Source organism: Thamnophis sirtalis, unplaced genomic scaffold, assembly GCF_051295495.1.
Source record: "Thamnophis sirtalis isolate CommonGarterSnake01/CBP01778 unplaced genomic scaffold, rThaSir2_p1.2 scaffold_7, whole genome shotgun sequence".
NCBI lineage: Eukaryota > Metazoa > Chordata > Lepidosauria > Squamata > Natricidae > Thamnophis > Thamnophis sirtalis.
In genome coordinates, this window is record NW_028261387.1 from 94,074,828 (window position 1) to 94,097,160 (window position 22,333).

The 22,333-nt window shown below is 43.8% G+C and overlaps 1 protein-coding gene across 1 annotated transcript in view; it reads right to left on the reverse strand.

Moving 5' to 3' along the window:
- Nucleotides 1-1,165: 1,165 nt before the first annotated feature.
- Nucleotides 1,166-22,333, reverse strand: part of LOC148044778 (signal-regulatory protein beta-2-like) — a 35,650-nt gene continuing 14,482 nt past the window's right edge. Inside the window, exons 5-11 of the mRNA XM_087720876.1 lie at nucleotides 17,305-17,327; nucleotides 14,200-14,550; nucleotides 12,046-12,108; nucleotides 11,258-11,362; nucleotides 10,756-10,777; nucleotides 3,982-4,024; nucleotides 1,166-1,986 (exon numbers count right to left, since the gene is read on the reverse strand). Of these exons, the coding sequence (XP_087577002.1) occupies nucleotides 1,825-1,986; nucleotides 3,982-4,024; nucleotides 10,756-10,777; nucleotides 11,258-11,362; nucleotides 12,046-12,108; nucleotides 14,200-14,550; nucleotides 17,305-17,327 (769 nt within the window). The 3' untranslated portion in view covers nucleotides 1,166-1,824. The remainder of the gene's footprint in view (nucleotides 1,987-3,981; nucleotides 4,025-10,755; nucleotides 10,778-11,257; nucleotides 11,363-12,045; nucleotides 12,109-14,199; nucleotides 14,551-17,304; nucleotides 17,328-22,333) is intronic.

Below are 22,333 nucleotides of genomic sequence, written 5' to 3' on the forward strand. Positions count from 1 at the left end.
GCCTGGAAATGAAGACCAATTTCTGTTCCTCTCTGTTTTGCAAGCGGGAACCTTGGTTGACTTCTGTTCATTAAATGTTGAGCATCTTTTTCCAAGTATCGCCGAGTCTCCTTGGTAACTTCAGCAACACATCCACGTACAGGCGGTCTTCGAGGTACTGCCATTCGTTAAGCGACTGTTTTCCACGCCGCTGAAAAAAGCGAGCTACGACTAGTCCTCGTGCTTATGACCGTTGCCGCATTCCCCACCATCATAGGATCGAGGTTTGGGTGATTGTCACCTGTCATGTTTTTTGTGACGGCTGCAACGTCCTGGAATCAAGTGATTTTTGAGACCTTCCCAGATCATCTTCCAACAAGCAAAATCAAAAGGAGCCAGATTCTCTTAATGACCAGGTGATTCACTTAACAACTGGTGCGATTTGCTTAATAACCATGGCTAAAAAAATAGGAAAATTGGGGATGGCTTATTCATTCATTCATCCATCCATTCATTTATCAAACTTCCATGCCGCCCATCTCACCGAAGGCAACTCTTAACTTTACAATTGCTTTGTTTAGCGATGGACATTCTGCCCCACCCCCCCTCCACTGTCGTAAGTCAAGGACTACCTGTAGTTTCTGTGAAGTGGAAATATACAGCCCTTTTAAGACTAGGGTGTGCTTTGGTGCATATTTCTGCCAATATCTGCAAAGCGTGTTTCCATTTCTCCTCCCCGAATGTACGCAGATTATAACAGCCGAGGTGGCGCAGTGGTTAAATGCAGCACTGCAGGCTACTTCAGCTGACTGCAGTTCTGCAGTTCGGCTGTTCAAATCTCACCGGCTCAGGGTTGACTCAGCCTTCCATCCTTCTGAGGTGGGTAAAATGAGGACCCGGATTGTTGTTGGGGGCGATATGCTGACTCTGTAAACCGCTTAGAGAGGGCTGAAAGCCCTATGAAGCGGCATATAAGTCTAACTGCTATTGCTATTGCTATTTAACCGAATAGCAGAATAACAGAGTTGGAAGGGACCTTGGAGGTCTTCTAGTCCAACCCCCTGTTCAAGCAGGAGACTCTGTACCACGCCAGACAAACGGTGGTTAATCTCTTCTTTAAAACCTCCAGTGCTGGAGAAGTCACAACTTCTGTAGGCAAGTTGTGCCACTGATTAATTGTTCTGTCGGGAAATTTCTCCTTGGTTCTAGGTTGCTTCTCTCCTTGATTAGTTTCCATCTATTGCTTCTTGTCCTATCCTCAGGTGCTTTGGAGAATAGGTTGACCCCCCCCTCTTCTTTGGGGCAGCCCCTCCAATATTGGAAGACTGCGATCACATCCCCCGCCCCTCCCTGGTGCTTCTTTTCGTTAAACCAAACATGCCGACGTGGCGCAGTGGTTAGGGTGCAGTACTGCAGGCCACTTCAGCTGACTGTTATCTGCAGTTCAGCGGTTCTAATCTCACCGGCTCAAGGTTGACTCAGCCTTCCATCCTTCCGAGGTGGGTGAAATGAGGACCCAGACTGTGGGGGCAATATGCTGACTCTGTAAACCGCTTAGAGAGGGCTGAAAGCCCTATGAAGCGGTATATAAGTCTAACTGCTATTGCTATTGCCCGATTCCTGCAACCGTTTTTCATAGGTTTCGCTCCATTACCTTTTATATCATCTGCATTTTATTATAATTTTACACAACCGTTTTGAGGTGCCCGTTTTACAAGCATCAGCATTGAGAGTCAGGTGAAGTTCCGAAGTCCTCTTTCCGTTTGGCTCAGGAACCCAAATGTGCGCTGTAACAATTTTGCGCTTCCCGTGCGAAGCAACCACAATCTGGCCACCGTTTTTCGGTCACAGATCCAGGCTGTGAAAAGTTCCTTTCTCTGCGGCCCCGCTTGGTGCTCCCTTAATAGTAGCGTATTCCGAGGCCTCTCCCGAATCGATTTTCCTAGGAGTCTGTAATCCGCCGGGGTTTTTCAGGTCAGCGTAAACGATCTCTTTATTCCCAGAAGTCTGGAATAAAAAGCAAGAATGGGCCTTTGGGTTGGGATTTTTAAAGCTGAATAATTGCACAACCGCAATGGGTCGAAACCAGTGTTTCTCAACCTTGGCAACTTGAAGATGTCCGGACTTCAACTCCCAGAATTCCCCAGCCAGCGAATGCTGGCTGGGGAATTCTGGGAGTTGAAATCCGGACATCTTCAAGTTGCCAAGGTTGAGAAACACTGGTCCAAACGGATAAAAAAGGAACACATCTTTCTCAGAATACAACAAACAAACTAACAAGGCCACCTCCACACCTCAAACCACCTTGAGATAAACCCTAAATATTTGCAGAGACGGTTTTTTTTCGTAGTACTTAAAGGGCTGGTCTAGAAACCAGGAGACTGTGAGTTCTAGTCCTGCCTTAGGTATGAACGCTGGCTGGGATCCCTTTGGGCCAATCACGGGGACACGGTGAGTTCTAGTGCTGCCTTACTCCTGAAAGCCAGCTGGGTGACTTTGGGCCAATCACTAGGCGTTGGTGAATTCTAGTCCAGTCTTACACATGAAAGCTGGCTCGGTGACTTTGGGCCAAACTCCAGGAGATGATGAGTTCTAGTCCTGCCTTACTCATGAAAGCCAGCTGGGTGACTTTGGGCCAATCACTAGGCGTTTGTGAGTTCTAGTCCTGCCTTAGGCATGAAAGCCATCTGGGTGAGTTTGGGGCCAGTCACCAGGAGATGGTGAGTTCTAGTCCTGCCTTAGCCATGAAAGACATCTGGGTGAGTTTGGGGCCAATCACCAGGAGATGGTGAGTTCTAGTCCTGCCTTACTCATGAAAGCCAGCTGGGTGACTTTGGGCCAATCACTAGGCGTTTGTGAGTTCTAGTCCTGCCTTAGGCATGAAAGCCATCTGGGTGAGTTTGGGGCCAGTCACCAGGAGATGGTGAGTTCTAGTCCTGCCTTAGCCATGAAAGACATCTGGGTGAGTTTGGGGCCAATCACCAGGAGATGGTGAGTTCTAGTCCTGCCTTACTCATGAAAGCCAGCTGGGTGACTTTGGGCCAATCACTAGGCGTTCGTGAGTTCTAGTCCTGCCTTAGCCATGAAAGACATCTGGGTGAGTTTGGGGCCAATCACCAGGAGACGGTGAGTTCTAGTCCAGCTTTAGGCAACTGGGTGACTTGAGGGAGTCTCTCTTCGTCTAACCACCTCAAAGGGTTGTTGATGTGGGAAAAATGGAAGGAGGAAGGCCTATTGGATGTGTTCTCCTCCTTGAGTTACTTATAAAATAGTAAAGGCAGGATAAAAATATATATTAATTACTGTAAAGAGTGACTAAGCTTAATCAATGATGAAAGATAGATTTCCTAGGGCAGTTTTTTTCTTCTTTCCAACCTTGACAAAGTGAAGGTGAGTGGACTTCAAATCCCACAATTCTCTGCACTCTCCTGTGGCATTCTGGGAGTTGAAGTCCATATATCTGAAAATGGCCAAGGTACGTAACAGCGTTCTTGGATTAACCTAACCTAGTTAAGTGTAATGTAAATTTATAACTAATTGCTGCAAAACTATTTGAAGTTGAAATGGGGGGGGGGGTGTCAGCCAAAAAAGGACATTCTTCACGATTCCTGTATCAGTAGTACAACTACTAGTCCTCGACTTACGACCACAATCAAGCTCCACATTTCCATTGCTAAGCAAGACAGCTGTTGAGTGAGTTGTGTTGTATCCCATTTTACAACTCCTTGACACGGTTGTTAAGCGAATCAGTGCCGTTATTAAATGAGCAACGTGGTTGTTAAGTGAATCCGGCTTCCCCATTGACAGAGACGGAGGACCCTGCAACCGTCATAAGTATGAGTCAATTGCCAAGGACCTGAATTTGGATCATGGGATCGCAGGGATGCTGCAACCATCATGTGTCATTTTTTTCAGTGCTGTTGTAACATTGAAGTGTCACTAAATGAACGGCTGTAAGTCGAGGACTGCCTGTAATTTTAAAAGTAACTTTATCACTCTTACCGGCTTAGAAGGTTGTTGTTTTTCTGGAAAAATAAAGTCAGACCTGAGGGAAAAAATGCAGAGATTAGGAAATCCCATTTTTAAAAAAAAATTTATTTTATTTTATTTATTTATTGTAATTTATTCTTTTATTTTATTTTGTATTTTATTTTACTTTGCTTTACTCTACAATATTCTATTCTATTCTATTCTATTCTATTCATTCCTATTCTATTCCTATTTCTTGTTCTATTCTATTCTGTTCTGTTCTGTTCCATATTTTCTTTTTTCTTTTCTTTTCTTTTCTTTTCCATTCCATTCCATTCCATAGGTTCTATTCTATTCTATTCTATTCTATTCTGTTCTGTTCTGTTCTATTCCATATTTTCTTTTCTTTTCTTTTCTTTTCTTTTCCATTCCATTCCATTCCATTCCATTCTATTCCATTCCATAGTTTCTATTCTATTCTATTCTATTCTATTCTATTCCATTCCATTCCATTCCATAGTTTCTATTTTATTCTGTTCTGTTCTGTTCTGTTCTGTTCTGTTCCATTCCATTTCATTCCATTCCATAGTTTCTATTCTATTCTATTCTATTCTGTTCTGTTCTGTTCTATTCCATATTTTCTTTTCTATTCCATTCCATTCCATTCTATTCCATTCCATAGTTTCTATTCTATTCTATTTTATTCCATTCCATTCCATTCCATTCCATAGTTTCTATTCTGTTCTGTTCTGTTCCGTTCCGTTCCGTTCCGTTCCATTCCATTCCATTCCATAGTTTCTATTCTATTCTATTCTATTCTGTTCTATTCCATATTTTCTTTTCTTTTCTTTTCTATTCCATTCCATAGTTTCTATTCTATTCTATTCCATCCATTCCATTCCATTCCATAGTTTCTATTCTATTCTATTCTGTTCTGTTCTATTCCATATTTTCTATTCTATTCTATTCATTCCTATTCTATTCCTATTCCTATTCCTTGTTCTCTTCTCTTCCATTCCAAATTTTCTATTCTATTCTATTCTATTCTATGCTATGCTATGCTAGGCTATGCTGTTCCTATTCTCTTCTCTTCCTTATTTTTATTCTATTCTTTTATTCATTTATTTTATTTTATATTTTATTTTACTTTACTTTACAATATTCTATTCTATTCTATTCTACTCTATTGTATTAGTTCCTATTCTATTCCTATTCCTTATTTTATTCCATTCTAATCTATTTGACTTTATTTTGTTTTATTTTATATTTTTATATAGATAAATTAGATTTATATTATATCTTATATTTCTTATTTAGAGACCTCCGATCTCCCCCACAGAGGGATTCTGGGGTATTTCCAAATAATATATTAAACCATAAAAAAAACAGTATATAAAATTCAAGCCACGTTTCCTCAATTATCGGACTGACTTGGAAACTGAGCTGTCTTTCTCCCGACTCCCTAGTCTCAAATTCTATTTATTGATCAAAAAATGTTAACAACAACAAAAACAACATGTTGAATATTTCAGCAACGGCTTGGTGACCTTGTGGATGAACTCGAAATCAATGTTTTCACACAATAAATGGCAGGAAAGGGGAAAAAATAATCATAATAACAGTTCTGGGTTTCTTATTCTGTATCTTGGATTGGCTTAACATTGTGAGAGGGAAATAAACTGAATGGTGTCGCCTGAATTCAGGATTATTATTTTTTTTTTCAGAAAGCTTGCCGGGACCTTCATGAGGACTAGAAACGTCCTTTCAAAACTGAGAGGGTTGCGGATTTTAATTCTGCACCTGCGGCCAAATGTGGGACGGGTGTAATAAAATCTGCAGTTGCTATTTTGCACAAATTAAATGGGGACAATCTTGGGGCCTAGCAATGCTGGTGTAGTCAAAAAATTCAAAATGGAGAAAAAAATAATATATTTTTTTCTTTAAAACTAAGATATGTTAAGTATATTGATATGGAAGCATAAATACCATCAACATAGAATGGAGTTTGCTCAGAAGCTGAAATACACCAAGTGAATGAGAGGAAGAGAGGGAAACAGAGGAGAGAAGAAAGATAGGAAGAGAGGGATAGGAGAGAGGGTAAGGGGGGAAGATGAGGAGGAGAAGGAGGAGTGGAATGAAGAGAGAAGAGAAGGAGAAAGGAAGGCTCAAAGGTTGACTCAGCCTTCCATCCTTCCGAGGTGGGTGAAATGAGGACCCAGATTGTTGGGGGCGATATGCTGACACTGTAAACCGCTTAGAGAGGGCTGAAAGCCTTATGAAGCGGTATATAAGTCTAACTGCTATTGCTACTGCTATTGCTATGCCTTCATGAGAGCTCCCCCCCCCCCTTTTTAGAGTATTTTTTTTTACTACTGGCAAACAGACAGGAAAAAAAAAATACTTTAAAAAGGGGGGCCAGAGGGGGGAGCTGAGCTGCACGATCCTCGCAAGTTATTTTTGTTACTACCAGTTTGCAGAACCAACGACAATTATCCCTACCGGTTCGTACCAACCGGCGTGAACCGGTAGCATTTCACCCCCTGAATAAACTGCTAAATAATAAATAATGTTAATTTAAAAAAAACGGAACCATAAAAAAGAGAAAAACAACCGTTGGAGCAGTGTTTCTCAACCTTGGCAACTTGAAGATGTCTGGATTTCAAGTCCCAGAATTCCCCAGCCAGCATTCGCTGGCTGGGGAATTCTGGGACTTGAAGTCCAGACATCTTCAAGTTGCCAAGGTTGAGAAACACTGCATTGGAGAGACAATCTTTGGATTGCAGGAGGTCTATTTTTCTCTTTGGTTTTGAGAGCAAAAAGGCAAAACATTTCTCTGACATTTGAGTGGCAGTTTCTCCCCCGACCCCCCACCCCGAATCTCCTCCGGGGAAAAGTTTGGATTTTTTTTAAAAAAAATATAATAACGGAGGTGGATGACGTCTTTCTGCTATTTAGGTCTATGATACGCTTAATGGGCCTATCTCGCCTTTGCCTAGAGAGAAACAAGGAATGTTATTCCTTGTAATTCTGAACTCTGCAGCACCGTTGAAATGGCAAAGACTTCTGGGTCTCCAGGCAGTTTACCCCGTGGCATCCTTAGGGGGGGGGGTTGGAGACAGCTTGGAAGTGAGCAGGTAGACCTGATCGCAATCATTAGCGTCAAGAAAAAGACAAAGAAAGAGGGAAGGGGAAGGGAGAGGGGATGGGAGGATGGATGGAAAGAAGGAAGGAAGGAAAGGGAGGGAAAAGAGGAGGGAGAGAGGGAGAGGGGAATAGGGAGGGAGAGGGGGAAGGGGAGGGCAAGGAGACTGGGGGTGAGTGAAAAAGATTGGGGGAGAGGGAGGGAAGGAAAGGGAAAGAAAGGGAGATGGAGAGAGAGAGAGAGAAAGGGAAGAGGGAGGAAAGGGAAGGAATGAGGGAATTGATGGATGGACAGATAATAAATAGGTAGGTAGGTAGGTAGGTAGGTAGGTAGGTAGGTAGATAGATAGATAGATAGATAGATAGATAGATAGATAGATAGATAGATAGATAGATAGATCTACTGTAGCTAGAGAGATGGATTGATGGATGTGTGTTTGGGTGGGGGAGAGAGATGGAGAAAGAGAGAGAGAGAATGATAAGATGATAGATAGATGATAGATAGATAGATAGATAGATAGATAGATAGATAGATAGATAGATAGATAGATAGATAGAAGGATGGATGGATGGATAGATGGACAGATAGATATAGGGAGATGGATGGATAGATAGATATAGCTAGAGAGATGGATGGATGGATGAGTGGGTGGATTGATGGATGTGTGTTTGGGTGGGGGAGAGAGATGGAGAAAGAGAGAGAGAATGATGATGATAGATAAAGATAGATAGATAGATAGATAGATAGATAGATAGATAGATGGTGGGTGGATGAATGGATGGATGGATGGATAGAGATGGATAGAGAGATAAAGAGTGATGATAATTGATAGATGATAGATAGATGATAGACAGACAGACAGACAGACAGATATTGATAGAAAGATAATAGAGGATAGATAGATTGACAGATTGACAGATAGACAGATAGACAGATAGACAGATAGATATTGATATAAAGATAATAGAGGATAGATAGATGATAGATAGATAGATAGATAGATAGATAGATAGATAGATGATAGATAGATAGATAGATAGATAGATAGATAGATAGATAGATATTGATATAAAGATAATAGAGGATAGATAGATGATAGATAGATAGATAGATAGATAGATGATAGATAGATAGATAGATAGATAGATAGATAGATAGATAGATAGATAGATAGATAGATAGATAGATATTGATATAAAGATAATAGATAGATGATAGATGATAGATAGATAGATAGATAGATAGATGATAAATAGATAGAGGATAGATAGATAGATAGATAGATAGATAGATAGATAGATAGATAGATAGATAGATAGATATGTACGTGTGTTTGGATGAGGGGGGGGGAAAGGAGACAGAGAGAAAGAGAAAGAGAGATAAAAACAGACAGACAGAGAGCTGCAGACAGGGTGGAATCAAATTAGCACCATTTCCAGACTCAGCAGGCTCATTCGCAGCTTTTAATCCCCGCGCCCTCCCCCTCAATTAAAACCAGATTAGAGATCTGGAATCCATCTGTCTTCCCTTTAATGCTGTTCTCAGGGGCTGCTCTTTGAATGCGATGGGCAGGACGGGCCCTGCAGGAGATGAAGCTTTTCATTCCCCCCTCCCCCATCCCCCGCCTAGCATGCTGTCTCCTTGATGGAGGTTGCCATGAACCACCACCACCCCACCTCACCCCCCGGAAGGGAAGGGAAGGGACAGGAATGGAGAAAGTAGCCGGGTCCAGAGAGCCAGCTGGACGCCACTCCATCCAGCTCCAAGCTTCATGGTGGCAATTAAATCCCTGAAAACCCCCAGTAGGTTTTGAAAAGCCACAGAAAAAGAGCCAGAGAACAAGAACTGGCTTCGTAGAATAATTGGGTCGCAAGGGACCCCTGAGGTCTTCTAGTCCAACCCCCTGCTGGACTGGTTGTAAGAGAAGGAAAATGAATCCTGTAGTCGGCTTAGGGATTGTCAGCGAAATGAGGCAGAGAGCCAAGTGAGATATGGGTAGTCCTCGAGTTATGGCCACAATTGAGCCCAATTTTCTGTCACTAAGCAAGATAGCATTAGTTAAGTGTTAACTAACGTGTTAAGTGAATTTTGCCCATTTTATGCTCGGACTCATATCTATTACAATTGATGTGTCCCAGGGTCTTACTTAAGAACTGCAGTGGGTTACTCAGCAACCCTAGCAAAAATATCTCTCTCTCCCATCTCATCTCTCTTTCATCTCTCTCTCTCTCTCTCTCTCTCTCTCTCTCTCTCTCTCTCTCTCTCTCTCTATCTATCTCTATCTCCATCTATCATCTATCTATCTATCTATCTATCTATCTATCTATCTATCTCTATCCATCTATCTATATCTATCTATATATCTGTCTATCTATCTATCATCTATCTATCTCTATCTATCTATCTATCTATCTATCTATCTCTATCTCCATCTATCATCTATCTATCTATCTATCTATCTATCTATCTATCTATCTCTATCTCCATCTATCATCTATCTATCTATCTATCTATCTATCTATCTATCTCTATCTCCATCTATCATCTATCTATCTATCTATCTATCTATCTCTATCCATCTATCTATATCTATCTATATATCTGTCTATCTATCATCTATCTATCTCTATCTATCTATCTATCTATCTATCTATCTATCTATCTATCTATCTATCTCTATCTCCATCTATCATCTATCATCTATCTATCTATCTATCTATCTATCTATCTATCTATCTATCTATCTATCTCTATCCATCTATCTATATATCTATATATCTGTCTATCTATCTATCATCTATCTATCTCTATCTATCTATCTATCTATCTATCTATCTATCTATCTATCTATCTATCTATCTATCTATCATCTATCTGTCATCTATCATCATCTATCTATCTATCTATCTATCTATCTATCTATCTATCTATCTATCTATCTATCTATAAACACACACACACACATACTAGTCTTCCTTTATTTATTTATCAGCACAAATGCAACATCTATCTATCTATCTATCTATCTATCTATCTATCTATCTATCTATCTATCTATCTATCTATCATCTATCTATCCCTCCCTCCCTCCCTCCCTCCCTCCCTCCCTCCCTCCCTCCCTCTACCTACCTACCTACCTACCTACCTACCTACCTACCTACCTACCTACCTACCATATGTATGTATGTATGTATGTGTATTTTTTCCAGCAGAACTCTGGAATGCCTTGAGCAATTTCAACCAAATTTGGTACACAAATGACCTACTCTCTGGAAACAAATCTTGTGGGGGTAATACCCTTTGGGGTGTGTGTTCTGTTATGATACAGCATGTTGTGCTGTAAAACGGCTTCTACTGTACTGCCGTAAAATGGCTTCTACTGTGCAGCGCAGTGGAGCTGCCATGGTAACGGCTTCACAGTACTCCACAAGGGGGCTCCCTCTGGTAAAGGGGAAAATCAAATATTAGAAATTACGTGCTGTTCCGGACATTCCCCCCCCCCCCTATAAATAAATACCCAGGCAATGCCGGGTTATCAGCTAGTAATAAAATAAAATTAGAATGTTTCGCTTAATGGCTTCTTTGTTTGGCAATGTAAATTCTGTTCCCGCTTATGGCCGTAAGTCGAGGGCTAGCTAACAAAAAGATATCGAATTTCTACAGACCTTGTCTGGTTGTTCCTTAGACCTGGACACAGGAGAAAAACAGAATTAGCAAACCTTTGCAAAAATTCATGGTTGTAAATCACAATCAATTTCTTTCCCCACATTATCTGAATTTGAAGGTCAAGATTTTTATATCAACAGAGTTAATAAAGCTCTAGTCAAACTTGTGGAGTTGAGTTGATTGAACTGGCCTACCTTGAAGGGCTGGCATCCGCCTTGAAAGCCTGACCGTGTTTTCCCTCCCCTCCCTTTTACACCTGAGTAAGGCAGCCATCTTTCTAGCCCGCTATGTCTGTTGACTATTGTGGGTTTTTTCCCCCCAAACGTGGCTCCTTTAAGAGAGTGTGGACTTCAGCTCCCAGAATGCTCGCTGGTTGGGGAATTCTGGGAGTTGAAGTCCACCCCTCTTAAAGTGCCGGCGTTTGAAAAGCGCCATCCTGATTTTACCTCCAAATTGTTCATCCTCTGATTGGTAACAAAAGACAGGCCCAATTTTGCTCACCTTCTTTCCTCTTTAGGTAGATATAAAGCACCACGCAGAGCAAACACACCAGGATGAAGCCAGAAACTCCAATAGCGATTGGGATGATTAATTTCTCTCTGTAAGCTAAAGAGAAACCTCTAATTGTCATGCTGAAAAGGACAAAAACCACAATCTCAGTTTTATTCCCAGGTATTAAACTGAACATCCTTTGCAGAAAAAACTAACTTCGTTTGTACTTAAAGCGGTTTACAGAGTCAGCATATCGCCCCCAACAATCCGGGTCCTCATTTCACCTACTTCGGAAGGATGGAAGGCTGAGTCAACCTTGAGCCGGTGAGATTTGAACCGCCGAACTGCAAATAGCAGTCAGCTGAAGTGGCCTGCAGTACTGCACTCTAACCACTGCGCCACCTCGGCTCACATATATGTCAAAACGTCCCTGGAAAATTCTAAGAGGAGTGAAAATGTCAAGAAAGGATTGTTTACATATTTTTCTGCAAAGTAGGAGCAGAAACTCAACTTAACAGCCACCGTTGAGCCAAAATTTGTGTTGCTCAGCGAAACGTTTGTTAAGTGAATTTTGCCTCATTTTCCTGCCACAGTTGTTAAGTGAATCACTGCCGCTGTTAACTTAGCAACATGGTTGTTAAGTGAATCTGCCTTCCCTATTGTCTCGTCGGAAGGTCACAAAAGAGGATCACAGCAACCGTCACAAATATGAGTCAGTGGGCAAGCTTTTAAATTTGGAGCCCATGAACCCGAGGACGCGGCAATGGTCATAAGTGTGAAGAACGGTCATCAGTCACCTTGTTCAGTGCTGTTGCAACTTCCAACGGCCACTAAATGAACTGTTGTAACTCGAGGACTGCCTGTACAGAATAGATCAACGGGTAAGAAAATATAGATCAGAAATAAATCAGTTGCTCTCCCTTCTACAGGTAGTCCTTCACTTATAGCCATTCGTCGCCTCCTAGCAATTTGCCTCCTTGCAGGAAACGGGGAAACTGGGCCTTGAGGAGGTGGCGATAGGCTGTGGCAATCCCTGCAGCCTGAAACAGCTGATCATCGGGAGGCCGGTGCTGAAACTGAAACTGAAACTGAAACTTGCTGTTCTCTGCAAGAAGGCAAATTGCTGGGAAGCAGAGGCAGATTTTTCTTCTTCTTCTAACCAAGCTAGACTGAAACAGGCTGTTTGCTGTTTGCTGCAAGGAGGTAAGTCAATAACTAAAAATGCCTGCAGAATGTTCAAATTATTAGACTTATTTTTTTAAGACTGTTTGTTTGTTTATTGGATTTATTTATATTGGTATTTTTTCCAGACCCGCAGTAAAGCATTTCTTAAAATATGACTTTTAAACTTCTTATCCAGTTTTTTTGTTGAATAACAAGTAAGCATGCCAACCATATACCAGATCGTATCCCTCGATATTCGGTATTCTATCATTAGTTAAATGAGTCCAATCACTAATTACAGATAGCGCCACTGCGTCGTAATATAATTTGAGGTTAGGTAATTTCAAGCCTCCTCTCTCCCGTACATCTCGCATTATTTTCATCTTTACCCTCGGCTTTTCTTTCCTGCCCATACAAATTTGTTGATGCCCTTCTGCCATTCTAAAAGATTCGCATCTTTTTTAAGTATAGGTAACATTTGGAAGAGAAATAAAAAGTTTGGTAAAATGTTCATTTTCACTGCCGCTATCCTACCCAGCAAAGTTAAGTGCAATTTCTCCCATTTTTTTCATCTCTATCTGTATACTATGCCAAAGTGGTTCATAATTATGCTTATATAATTTCCCGTTTGAGGTTAAAATATTAACTCCAAGATATTTGACTTTTTTGACCACCTCACATCATAGCGTCCCTCCTAGTTCTTCCTTTTGTTTAGTATTCATATTTATAGCTAATATTTTGGTTTTCCCTAAATTTATTTTAAAACCAGATACTTGACTTCTCCAACGCACATGAGAGTAGAACAAGAAGCAATGGGCGGAAACTAATCGAAAGAAGCAACGCGGAATTAAGGAGAAATTTCCTGACAGTGAGGACAATTAGCCAGTGGAACAGAAGTTGCCTCCAGAAGTTATGAATGCTCCAACAGTGGATGGTTTTTAAGGAGAGACTGTGTAGGAAGTTATCACCCAGCCCCCTCCCAGAAAAATGAAATATCCTAAGAAATATTGAAAAGGCAGAATATTTCTCTGGATGTGAAAAGAAAGAAACATGCTTTAAAAGACAGAATAGCTGCCTGTAGCTTCCTGCCCACCCCCACTTTGTCAATGGGCCATTAAGAAGGCCAAGCTAGTCCACTTTACATAATAAAGAGTTCTCCCCTTCAGCTCCAGGGGGATGGGATTAAGGCATGATAATATTGGCCCTTTACTCAACTGACCATATGGCATCTGAGAACTCATCCATACCTGGATTCAAAACACAGCCCAGAGAGTTGCCCCTGTATGACCCCGTGGGAGTCTGACAACCAATCAGAATACATTTCTTACACAGGAACAGGAAACAGAGAGGTGGGACTGAACAGGTTATAAAAAGCCTAGCAAGCCCCTCCCTCGGCCCTTCTCTTCTTCTCCACCAACATTGAAGCATGTGATCACCTTTTCTGTTCAGGCCTCAAGCCACGTGGCCCTGTCCAACAATAAACCATCTTTCCAAGCAGCCTCCATGTCTCCAGTGTCTTTTCCCCCACTTGGTGCCGAACCCAGAAGGACATTTCTTTCATCAACTGGACAGCTAGAAGGCCTCCTACTCGGGCAGGGGCTTGGACTAGAAGACCTCCAAGGTCCCTTCCAACTCTGTTATTCTATTATTCTGTTTCTGGAGGCCTCGAGGGACTTGGGATATTTCGCGTCCAAATCTGGGACCAGGAACGGCTTAGCACTAACACACAGGTCCCCAGAACCAGAAGCCAAGTAAACGAACTTCACACACAGCTTGTTCACACTCACCTTCTACAACTACCAGAGTCCCCGATCCTCGAAGCCAATCGTGAGATCTCGCAATCACTCTCCTCTCCTTCACACAGTAATAAGTCCCGGCGTCTTCCAGAGTAACATTGCTGATGGAGATGGTGAAATCCGTGTTGGAACCTGGAGAATTCCTTGTTACTCTTTTGTCTTTATCATCAGTCTGGATATCTGCGTAGATGAGCTTCCGCTGAGGTTTTTCTCCCAAGTACCATTTCACAGCACCAGGTGGGAGGTTGTGACCCACTTGGCACTCCAGGTGGAGAACTTCTCCTATTACGACCGAAACAGACCCCTGGGGCTGCGAGAGCCCTGAATTCTGGGCCTTAATACCTGAAAAAGAGGAATCCAGATTGTAGTTAAACCATAGAACCCTAGGGCTGGAAGGGATCCTGGAGGTCTTCTAGTCCAACCCTTTGCCCAAGGCAGGTGCCAGGCCTGCAGCCATCTTTCCTTTTGGATCTTTGGCCTGCCACACTTTCTATTCTTCTACTATGCATTTTCTATTGTGGGAAAACGGGAGGGGGGGATTGTACGGAGTTAGACGCGATGTAGCCATAACAACATTCTTTCTAGAAAGCCAAGGTCATCCTTTGTCTCTGCACCTCTGCACCTGACCGGAACTGGGTGGGTGGAAGCTGCCAGCATGGCAGTGGGAGATTGGACCATGGGATGGATTTGTGGGTGTGGGGGGCAGGATCTTGAACTTTCAACTGGGTGGGGAAAACCGGGAAGTTTTCAGATTAGGGTTTTCCCAGATGTGCCAACGTGGCTCTCTTAATACATTGGAACTTTGAGGAATCTTTTGATTCGGACTCTGATTTACTTTTGGATGCTATTTGGAACCCTGACAGCAGGAGTCCTTATACCATCCCAGTCAAATGGTCGTGCAATCTTTCCTTGAAGACCTCCAGGGATGGTGCATCCATAACCCCAGGAGGAAAGCTGCTCCACTGATTAATCTTTCTCAGTGTCGGGAAATTTCTCCTTAATTCTGGGCTGAATCTCTGTTTTACAAGCTTCCATCCATTACTTCTAGCCCTGCCTTTTGGGGCCCTAGAGAATCAGTCAACCCCCTCTTCTCTGGGTCAGCCCCTCCCGTACTGGAAGACAGTTATCAAGTCCCCCCTAATTCTTCCCTGCAACAGGATTGACATCCCTCCCTCCTCGATGTTTATCATACAATTTAGCCCAGTGTGGGATTCAATTTTTTTCCACTACTGGTTCTGTGGGTGTGGCTTGGTGGGCGTGGCAGGGGAAGGATCCTGCAAAATCCCCATTTCCCCCCAATCAGCTGGGACTCGGGAGGCAGGGAATAGATGGGGGCGGGGCCAGCCAGAGTTAGTATTTACCAGTTCTCCGAGCTACTCAAAATTCCCGCTACTGATCAGAACCTGCTGAATACCACTTCAGATTTAGCCACCAGGATCAGATTCAGAATAGAGCTGGAAGGGACCTTGGAGGTCTTCTAGACCAGCCCCCTGCTCAAGCAGGAGATCCCATACCATTTCAGACAACCGATTGTCCAGTCTCTTCCTAAAAACCTCCAGTGACAACGCACCCACAACTTCTGGTGTCAAGCAGTTCCACTGGTTAATTGTCCTCACTATTAGGAAGTGTCTCCTTAACTCCTTAACTTGCTTCTCTCCTTGAAACTCAGTGGAACTTCACAGAACAGTTCGGAGTCAATGAATGAAGCACTGGCAGGCACCAGTTGGGAGAACCCCAAATCAGTGGGGTATTTCAGGGTCAAATGGCTTGGAAACAAGGCTGGTGGGGCACCAGAGGATTGACGATCCTCAATGCCACATAGAACATAGAATAATAAAGTTAGAAGGGACCTTGGAGGTCTTCTAGTCCAACCTCCTGCTTGAGCAGGAACCCTTCTCCTGTCTCCTCCTTCAAATGACCTCCTAATTGGGGGGTGTCACTTAATGCCCACGTGGACAAGTGCAGGAGTTCCTTTCCAAATACTTCGAAGCGATGGGCTGATTCCCGAGAGTCCTCCATGAGAAACACAGAATTAATGGCTGCGATTTGATTTAAATTCCTGCCATCTAGTGGCTTCATCTGAGAGGGACAAGGTTGGTGGGAAGCAGCGTTACTTCCTGGAGCAGTCTGGACTCTGGAGGGCGGAGCGATCTCCTCCACGGTGAGACCACAACTTGAGACCACAAGAGGCTCCATCTCAGCGGGAAGAGAGTTGAGCTGGGCTCCTTGACTCCTCCAACCTCTTGAAGCACCCCTCAAAAGGGACCGTAGGAGACCACAGGCCGGAGAACGGAGATAGGGAGGCCCATAACTAACTTCCCCGGGTCACACTTTCACACCAAGCTAGTAGTAACCAATAGAAAATATCTAACACCCTTTCAGGGGTCCTTCCTCTGCTCCCAAGACAGCCCAACATGGAAAGTGAGATTGTTACTCTGATTAGGATACAGAGGGATTCCGATGAACGATGAGAGATTTCTGTGAATTGCCACTCCTCCCCCACAAAGAGAAGGAAAGGAAAAAAAGAATGAGCATGGAGAACCACATTGTGGTTTGGGAGGAGATGAACTCTTTAGCCTCAACTTCCCTCCCATCAAGTTCAGCAATAGCTGTCCATAAAGATGATGAGGAAACTGGAGGCTAAAACATATGAAGAACAGTTGCAGGAATTGGGTATTGCTAGTCTAGTGAAGAGAAGGACCAGGGGAGACAGGATAGCAGTCTTCCAATATTTGAGGGGCTCCCACAATGAAGAGGGGCTCAAGCTATCCTTCAAAGCCCCTGAAGGCAAGTTAAGAAACAATGGAAGGAAACTAATCAAGGAGAGAAGCAACCTGAAATCAAGGAGAAACTTCCTAACAGTGAGGACAATTACTCAGTGGAATGACTTGCCTTCAGAAACTGTGAATGCTCCAACACTGGACGTTTTTAAGAAGATACTGGACAACCATTGGTCTGGAATGGTATAATTCTCCTTCTCGAGCAGGGGGTTGGACTAGAAGACCTCTGAGATTCCTTCCGCTGCCATTATTCTGTTATTCTTTTGTTCACTATCTCAGTTGCTTCTGTCTAAAGCCTTTCAGCCAGATCACTTACCTCCGTTACTTGTTGAAGACAGACTGGAAAGGACAATGAAAAACAGACCCAAAAAGAGGACACCAGAAGCCATTGGAGAAGCTGGTTCCGTTCAACAGGTGACAACTCTCGTTTCTCCTTGATGGTGGCCTGAGCCGCTGTGGATTGTCACCCACACAATCGGTTGCTTCTGCGTAGTGTCTGGCTGCAGATTTGTCAATTTCCCAAAAGGGAAGTCACAACAGGAAACAGATATGACATGAAGACATTAACCCCAAGCAGGGTTTTTCAAAGACTCAAGAGGGAAAGAGGGGGGGAGAGGGAGGGGGAGAAAGAGAGAGAGAGATTAGAGAGAGAGAGAGAGAGAGAGAGAGAGAGAGAGAGAGAGAGAGAGAGAGAGAGAGAGAGAGATGAGAGAGAGATGAGATGGGGAGGGAGAAAGAGAGGAGAGAGAGAGAGAGAGAAGAGAGAGGAGAAGGAGAGAGAGGAGAGAGAGGAGAGAGAGGGGGGGAGATGGGGAGAGAGAAAGAGAGAGAGAGAAAAGAGGGAGATTAGAGAGAGAGAAAGAGAGAAAGAGAGAAAGAGAGAGGAGAGAGAGAAAAGAGGGAGATTAGAGAGAGAAAGAGAGAGAGAGGAGAGAGAGAGGAGATGGGAAGAAAGAGAGAGAGGAGAGAGAGAGAGAGAAAAGAGGGAGATTAGAGAGAGAGAAAGTGAGAGAGAGAGAGAAGAGGGAGGGGAGAGAGAGAGGAGATGGGGAGAGAGAAAGAGAGAGAGAGAAAAGAAGGAGATTAGAGAGAGAGAGAAAGAGCGAAGAGAGAGAGGAGAGAGAGATGAGATGGGGAGAGAGAGAGAGGAGAGAGAGAGAAAGGAGGGAGATTAGAGAGAAGAGAGAGAGGGGAGAGAGAGAGGAGATGGGAAGAAAGAGAGAGAGGAGAGAGAGAGAGAAAAGAGGGAGATTAGAGAGAGAGAAAGTGAGAGAGAGGGAGAAGAGGGAGGGGTGAGAGAGAGGAGATGGGGAGAGAGAAAGAGAGAGAGAAAAGAAGGAGATTAGAGAGAGAGAGAAAGAGCGAAGAGAGAGAGGAGAGAGAGAGGAGATGGGGAGAGAGAAAGAGAGAGAGGAGAGAGAGAGAAAGGAGGGAGATTAGAGAGAAGAGAGAGAGAGAGGGAGAGGAGAGAGAAAGAGAGAGAGGAGAGAGAGAGAAAAGAGGGAGATTAGAGAGAAGAGAAAGAGAGAGAGAGAAGAGAGAGAGGAGAGAGGAGAGAGAGAGATGAGATGGGGGAGAGAGAAAGAGAGAGAGGAGAGAGAGAGAAAAGAGGGAGATTAGAGAGAAGAGAAAGAGAGAGAGAGAAGAGAGAGAGGAGAGAGGAGAGAGAGAGATGAGATGGGGGAGAGAGAAAGAGAGAGATGAGAGAGAGAAAAGAGAGAGATGAGAGAGAGAGAGAGGAAGAGGAAGAGGAATCTCAGCGTCTTAGTCAACCACCACTGAAGTTATGAGCCAGCCGTGTGCTGCAGGCTGCCTAAAAAAACCAATGCAGCCCCAGGTTGCATCAACAGAGGGATGACATCAAGGCCATCTGAAGGGTTACTTAGTTTTAGAGTCTGATGCATCCAGTTCTGATCACCACAACACACAAAAGAAGAAGTTGAGACTCTAGAAAAAGTGCAGAGAAGAACAACTGATGAGGGGGCTGGAGGTTAAAACGTACAATGAACAGTTTCAGGAATTGGGTAGGTCCAGGAGTTTAATGGTAGGGACCCAGTGGCTCAGTGGCTAAGATGCTGAGCTTGTCGATCAGAAAGATCATATATTCTGCAGTTCGAATCCCTAGTGCCGCGTAACGGAGTGAGCTCCCGCTACTTGTCCCAGCTTCTGCCAACCTAGCAGTTCAAAAGCACATAAAAAACGCAAGTAGGAAAATAGGAGCCACCTTTGGTGGGAAGGTAACAGTGTTCCGTGCGCCTTCGGCATTGAGTTATGCTGGCCACATGACCACGGAGACGTCTTCGGACAGCGCTGGCTCTTCGGCTTTGAAACGGAGATGAGCACCGCCCCCTAGAGTTGGGAATGACCAGCATATATGTATGAGGGGAACCTTTAACTTTGCCTTTTAGTAGTTTAATGAAAAGAAGGTCTAGGGCAGACATGAGAGAAGTCTTCCAATATCTCAGGGGCTGCCCCTAATAAGAGAGGGTGAAGCTATTCTCGAAAGCCCCAGAAGGCAGGACGAGAAGCAATGAGTGGAAACTAATTTATATCTTTCAGAGATCCTGGAGCACCGTGGAACTACCAGAGGACTGGAAAAGAGCTGATGTGGTTCCCATCTTCAAAAAAGGGGAAAAAACAGATCCAGGAAACTACAGACCTATCAGCCTGACCTCAATACCAGGAAAGATTCTGGAAAAGATAATCAAGCAACGAATTAGCGAACACCTAGAAGCAAACAAAGTAATAGCCAAAAGCCAACATGGGTTTGTCAAAAACAGATCATGCCAGACTAATCAGAGCCAAGGTGGCGCTGTGGTTAAATGCAGCACTGCAGGCTACTGCTAGATCAGCAGTTCAGCGGTTCAAATCTCACCGGCTCAGGGTTGACTCAGCCTTCCATCCTTCCGAGGTGGGTAAAATGAGGACCCAGATTGTTGGGGGCAAGAGGCTGACTCTCTGTAAACCGCTTAGAGAGGGCTGAAAGCCCTATGAAGCGGTATATAAGTCTAACTGCTATTGCTATTGCTATTGCTAATCTTATTGCGTTCTTTGATAATGTGACAAAATTAGTAGACCAGAGGAATGCAGTCGATATAGTTTACTTGGACTTCGGTAAGGCATTTTAGCAATTAGCAATTAGACATATATACCGCTTCATAGAGCTTTCAGCCCTCTCTAAGCGGTTTACAGAGTCAGCATATCGCCCCCACAGTCTGGGTCCTCATTTCACCCACCTCGGAAGGATGGAAGGCTGAGTCAACCTTGAGCCGGTGAGATTTGAACCGCTGAACTGCAGATAACAGTCAGCTGAAGTAGCCTGCAGTACTGCACCCTAACCATTGCGCCACCTCGGCTCTTATATGGTCTACCTTATTTGATAAGGTAGAGCATAACCCACTACTACTAGATAAAGTAGAAGAATGTGGGTTGGACAGCATCACCAACAGATGGATTCGTAACTGGCTGACCAACCACACTCAACGTGTCGTCCTCAATGGAACTGCATCTACATGGAGGAAAATATGCAGTGGGGGACCCCAAGGCTCTGTTTTGGGCCCAGGACTCTTCAACATCTTCATCAATGATTTGGATGAGGGAATAAATGGGAAACTCATGAAATTCGCAGATGACACCAAGCTGGCATGAACAGCCAACACTCCAGAAGACAGGCTCAAGATACAGAAGGATCTTGACAAACTTGAACATTGGGCACTATCTAATAAAATGAAATTCAATGGTGAAAAGAGTAAGGTTCTACATTTAGGCAACAAAAACGAAATGCACAGGGACAGTATAGGTGGTATCTTCCTCAATAGTAGTAACTGTGAGAGGGATCTTGGAGTCCTGGTGGACAACCATTTAAATAGGAGCCAGCCATGTGCAGCAGCTGCCAAAAAAGCCAACACAGTTCTAGGCTGCATAAACAGAGGGAGAGAATCAAGATCACGTGAAGTCTTAATAGCACTTTACAAGGCCTTGGTAAAGCCACACTGGGAATACAGCATTCAGTTTTGGTCGTCCCAATCTAAAAAAGATGTGGAGACTCTAGAAAGAGTGCAGAGAAGAGCAAGAAAGAGAATTAGGGGACTGGAGGCTAAAACATATGAAGAACGGTTGCAGGAACTGGGGATGTCTAGTTTAATGAAGAGAAGGACCAGGGGAGACATGATAGGAGTCTTCCAATATCTCCGGGGTTGCCACAAAGAAGAGGGAGTCAAGCTATTCTCCAAGGCACCTGAGGGCAGAACAAGAAGCAATGGGTGGAAACTAATCAAGAAGAGAAGCAACTTAGAACGGAGGAGAAATTTCCTGACAGTTAGAACAATTAATCAGTGGAACAGAAGTTGCCTCCAGAAGTTGTGAATGCCCCAACACTGGAAGTCTTTAAGAATATGTTGGATAGCCATTTGTCTGGAACGGTATAGGGTTTCCTGCCTAGGCAGGGGGTTGGACTAGAAGACCTCCAAGGTCCCTTCCAACTCTGCTATTGTATTGTATTGTAATCAAGGAGAAAAGCAACCAGCAGAAATTTCCTGACAGTGAGAACAATTAATCAGGGGAACAACTTGCCTTCAGAAGTTGTTGGTCCTCCATCTCTGGAGGTTTTCCAGAAGGGACTGGACAGCCCTTCAACCAGGATGGTCTAAGCTCTCTTGTCTTGATCAGGGGTTGGACTAGAAGACTTCATAGTTTCCTTCCAATCCTCGGATTCCTTGTTTTAATTGTACCCAGAAGCAGATTGGCCCCCAACGCAACTCACCTAAGAATGGTATTATATATGCCATCCTATGGACCTCCAAAATTACTATCAGAGTTGGAAGGGACCTCGTAGGTCATCTAGTCCTGCCCTGCTGCATTCTGGACCAATTGTAGCTTCCAAAACCTCTTCAAGGGTAGCCCCACGTAGAACGCATGGCAGTAATCCGAAGGAGAGATAGCCAGGGCCCGAGTAAACCAGTGCAGGGCCGCGTGATTCTGAAAAGGGCTAGAAAAAGAAATGCAATTCCTTAGAAATGTTAAACTTAAATAGAAATACGAGTCTGTATTTAGAACAGGGAAATGAGAGTTCCTCTTTTGTTTCTTCTGTGGAAGGAAATGTCGCAGACGGAGCAAGAGATGAAGTAGCTGCAGGAGAAGGGAAGGCAAGAGCTGGGGGTGGGTGGGGTTAAGTATGTCATCAGCTTAGAGTCATAATCTTGCTGTAATTCAGGGGTGTTTTTGTGACCCGCCAGCGGCCATCGGAGCTGGCAGCAGAGTCGGACAGTGAAGAAGTTGGGGAGGAAGATGGGCCAATCCTGGAGTCTGGGGAGGGCTCAGATGAGGGCTCTGCGTCGGAGGCAGAG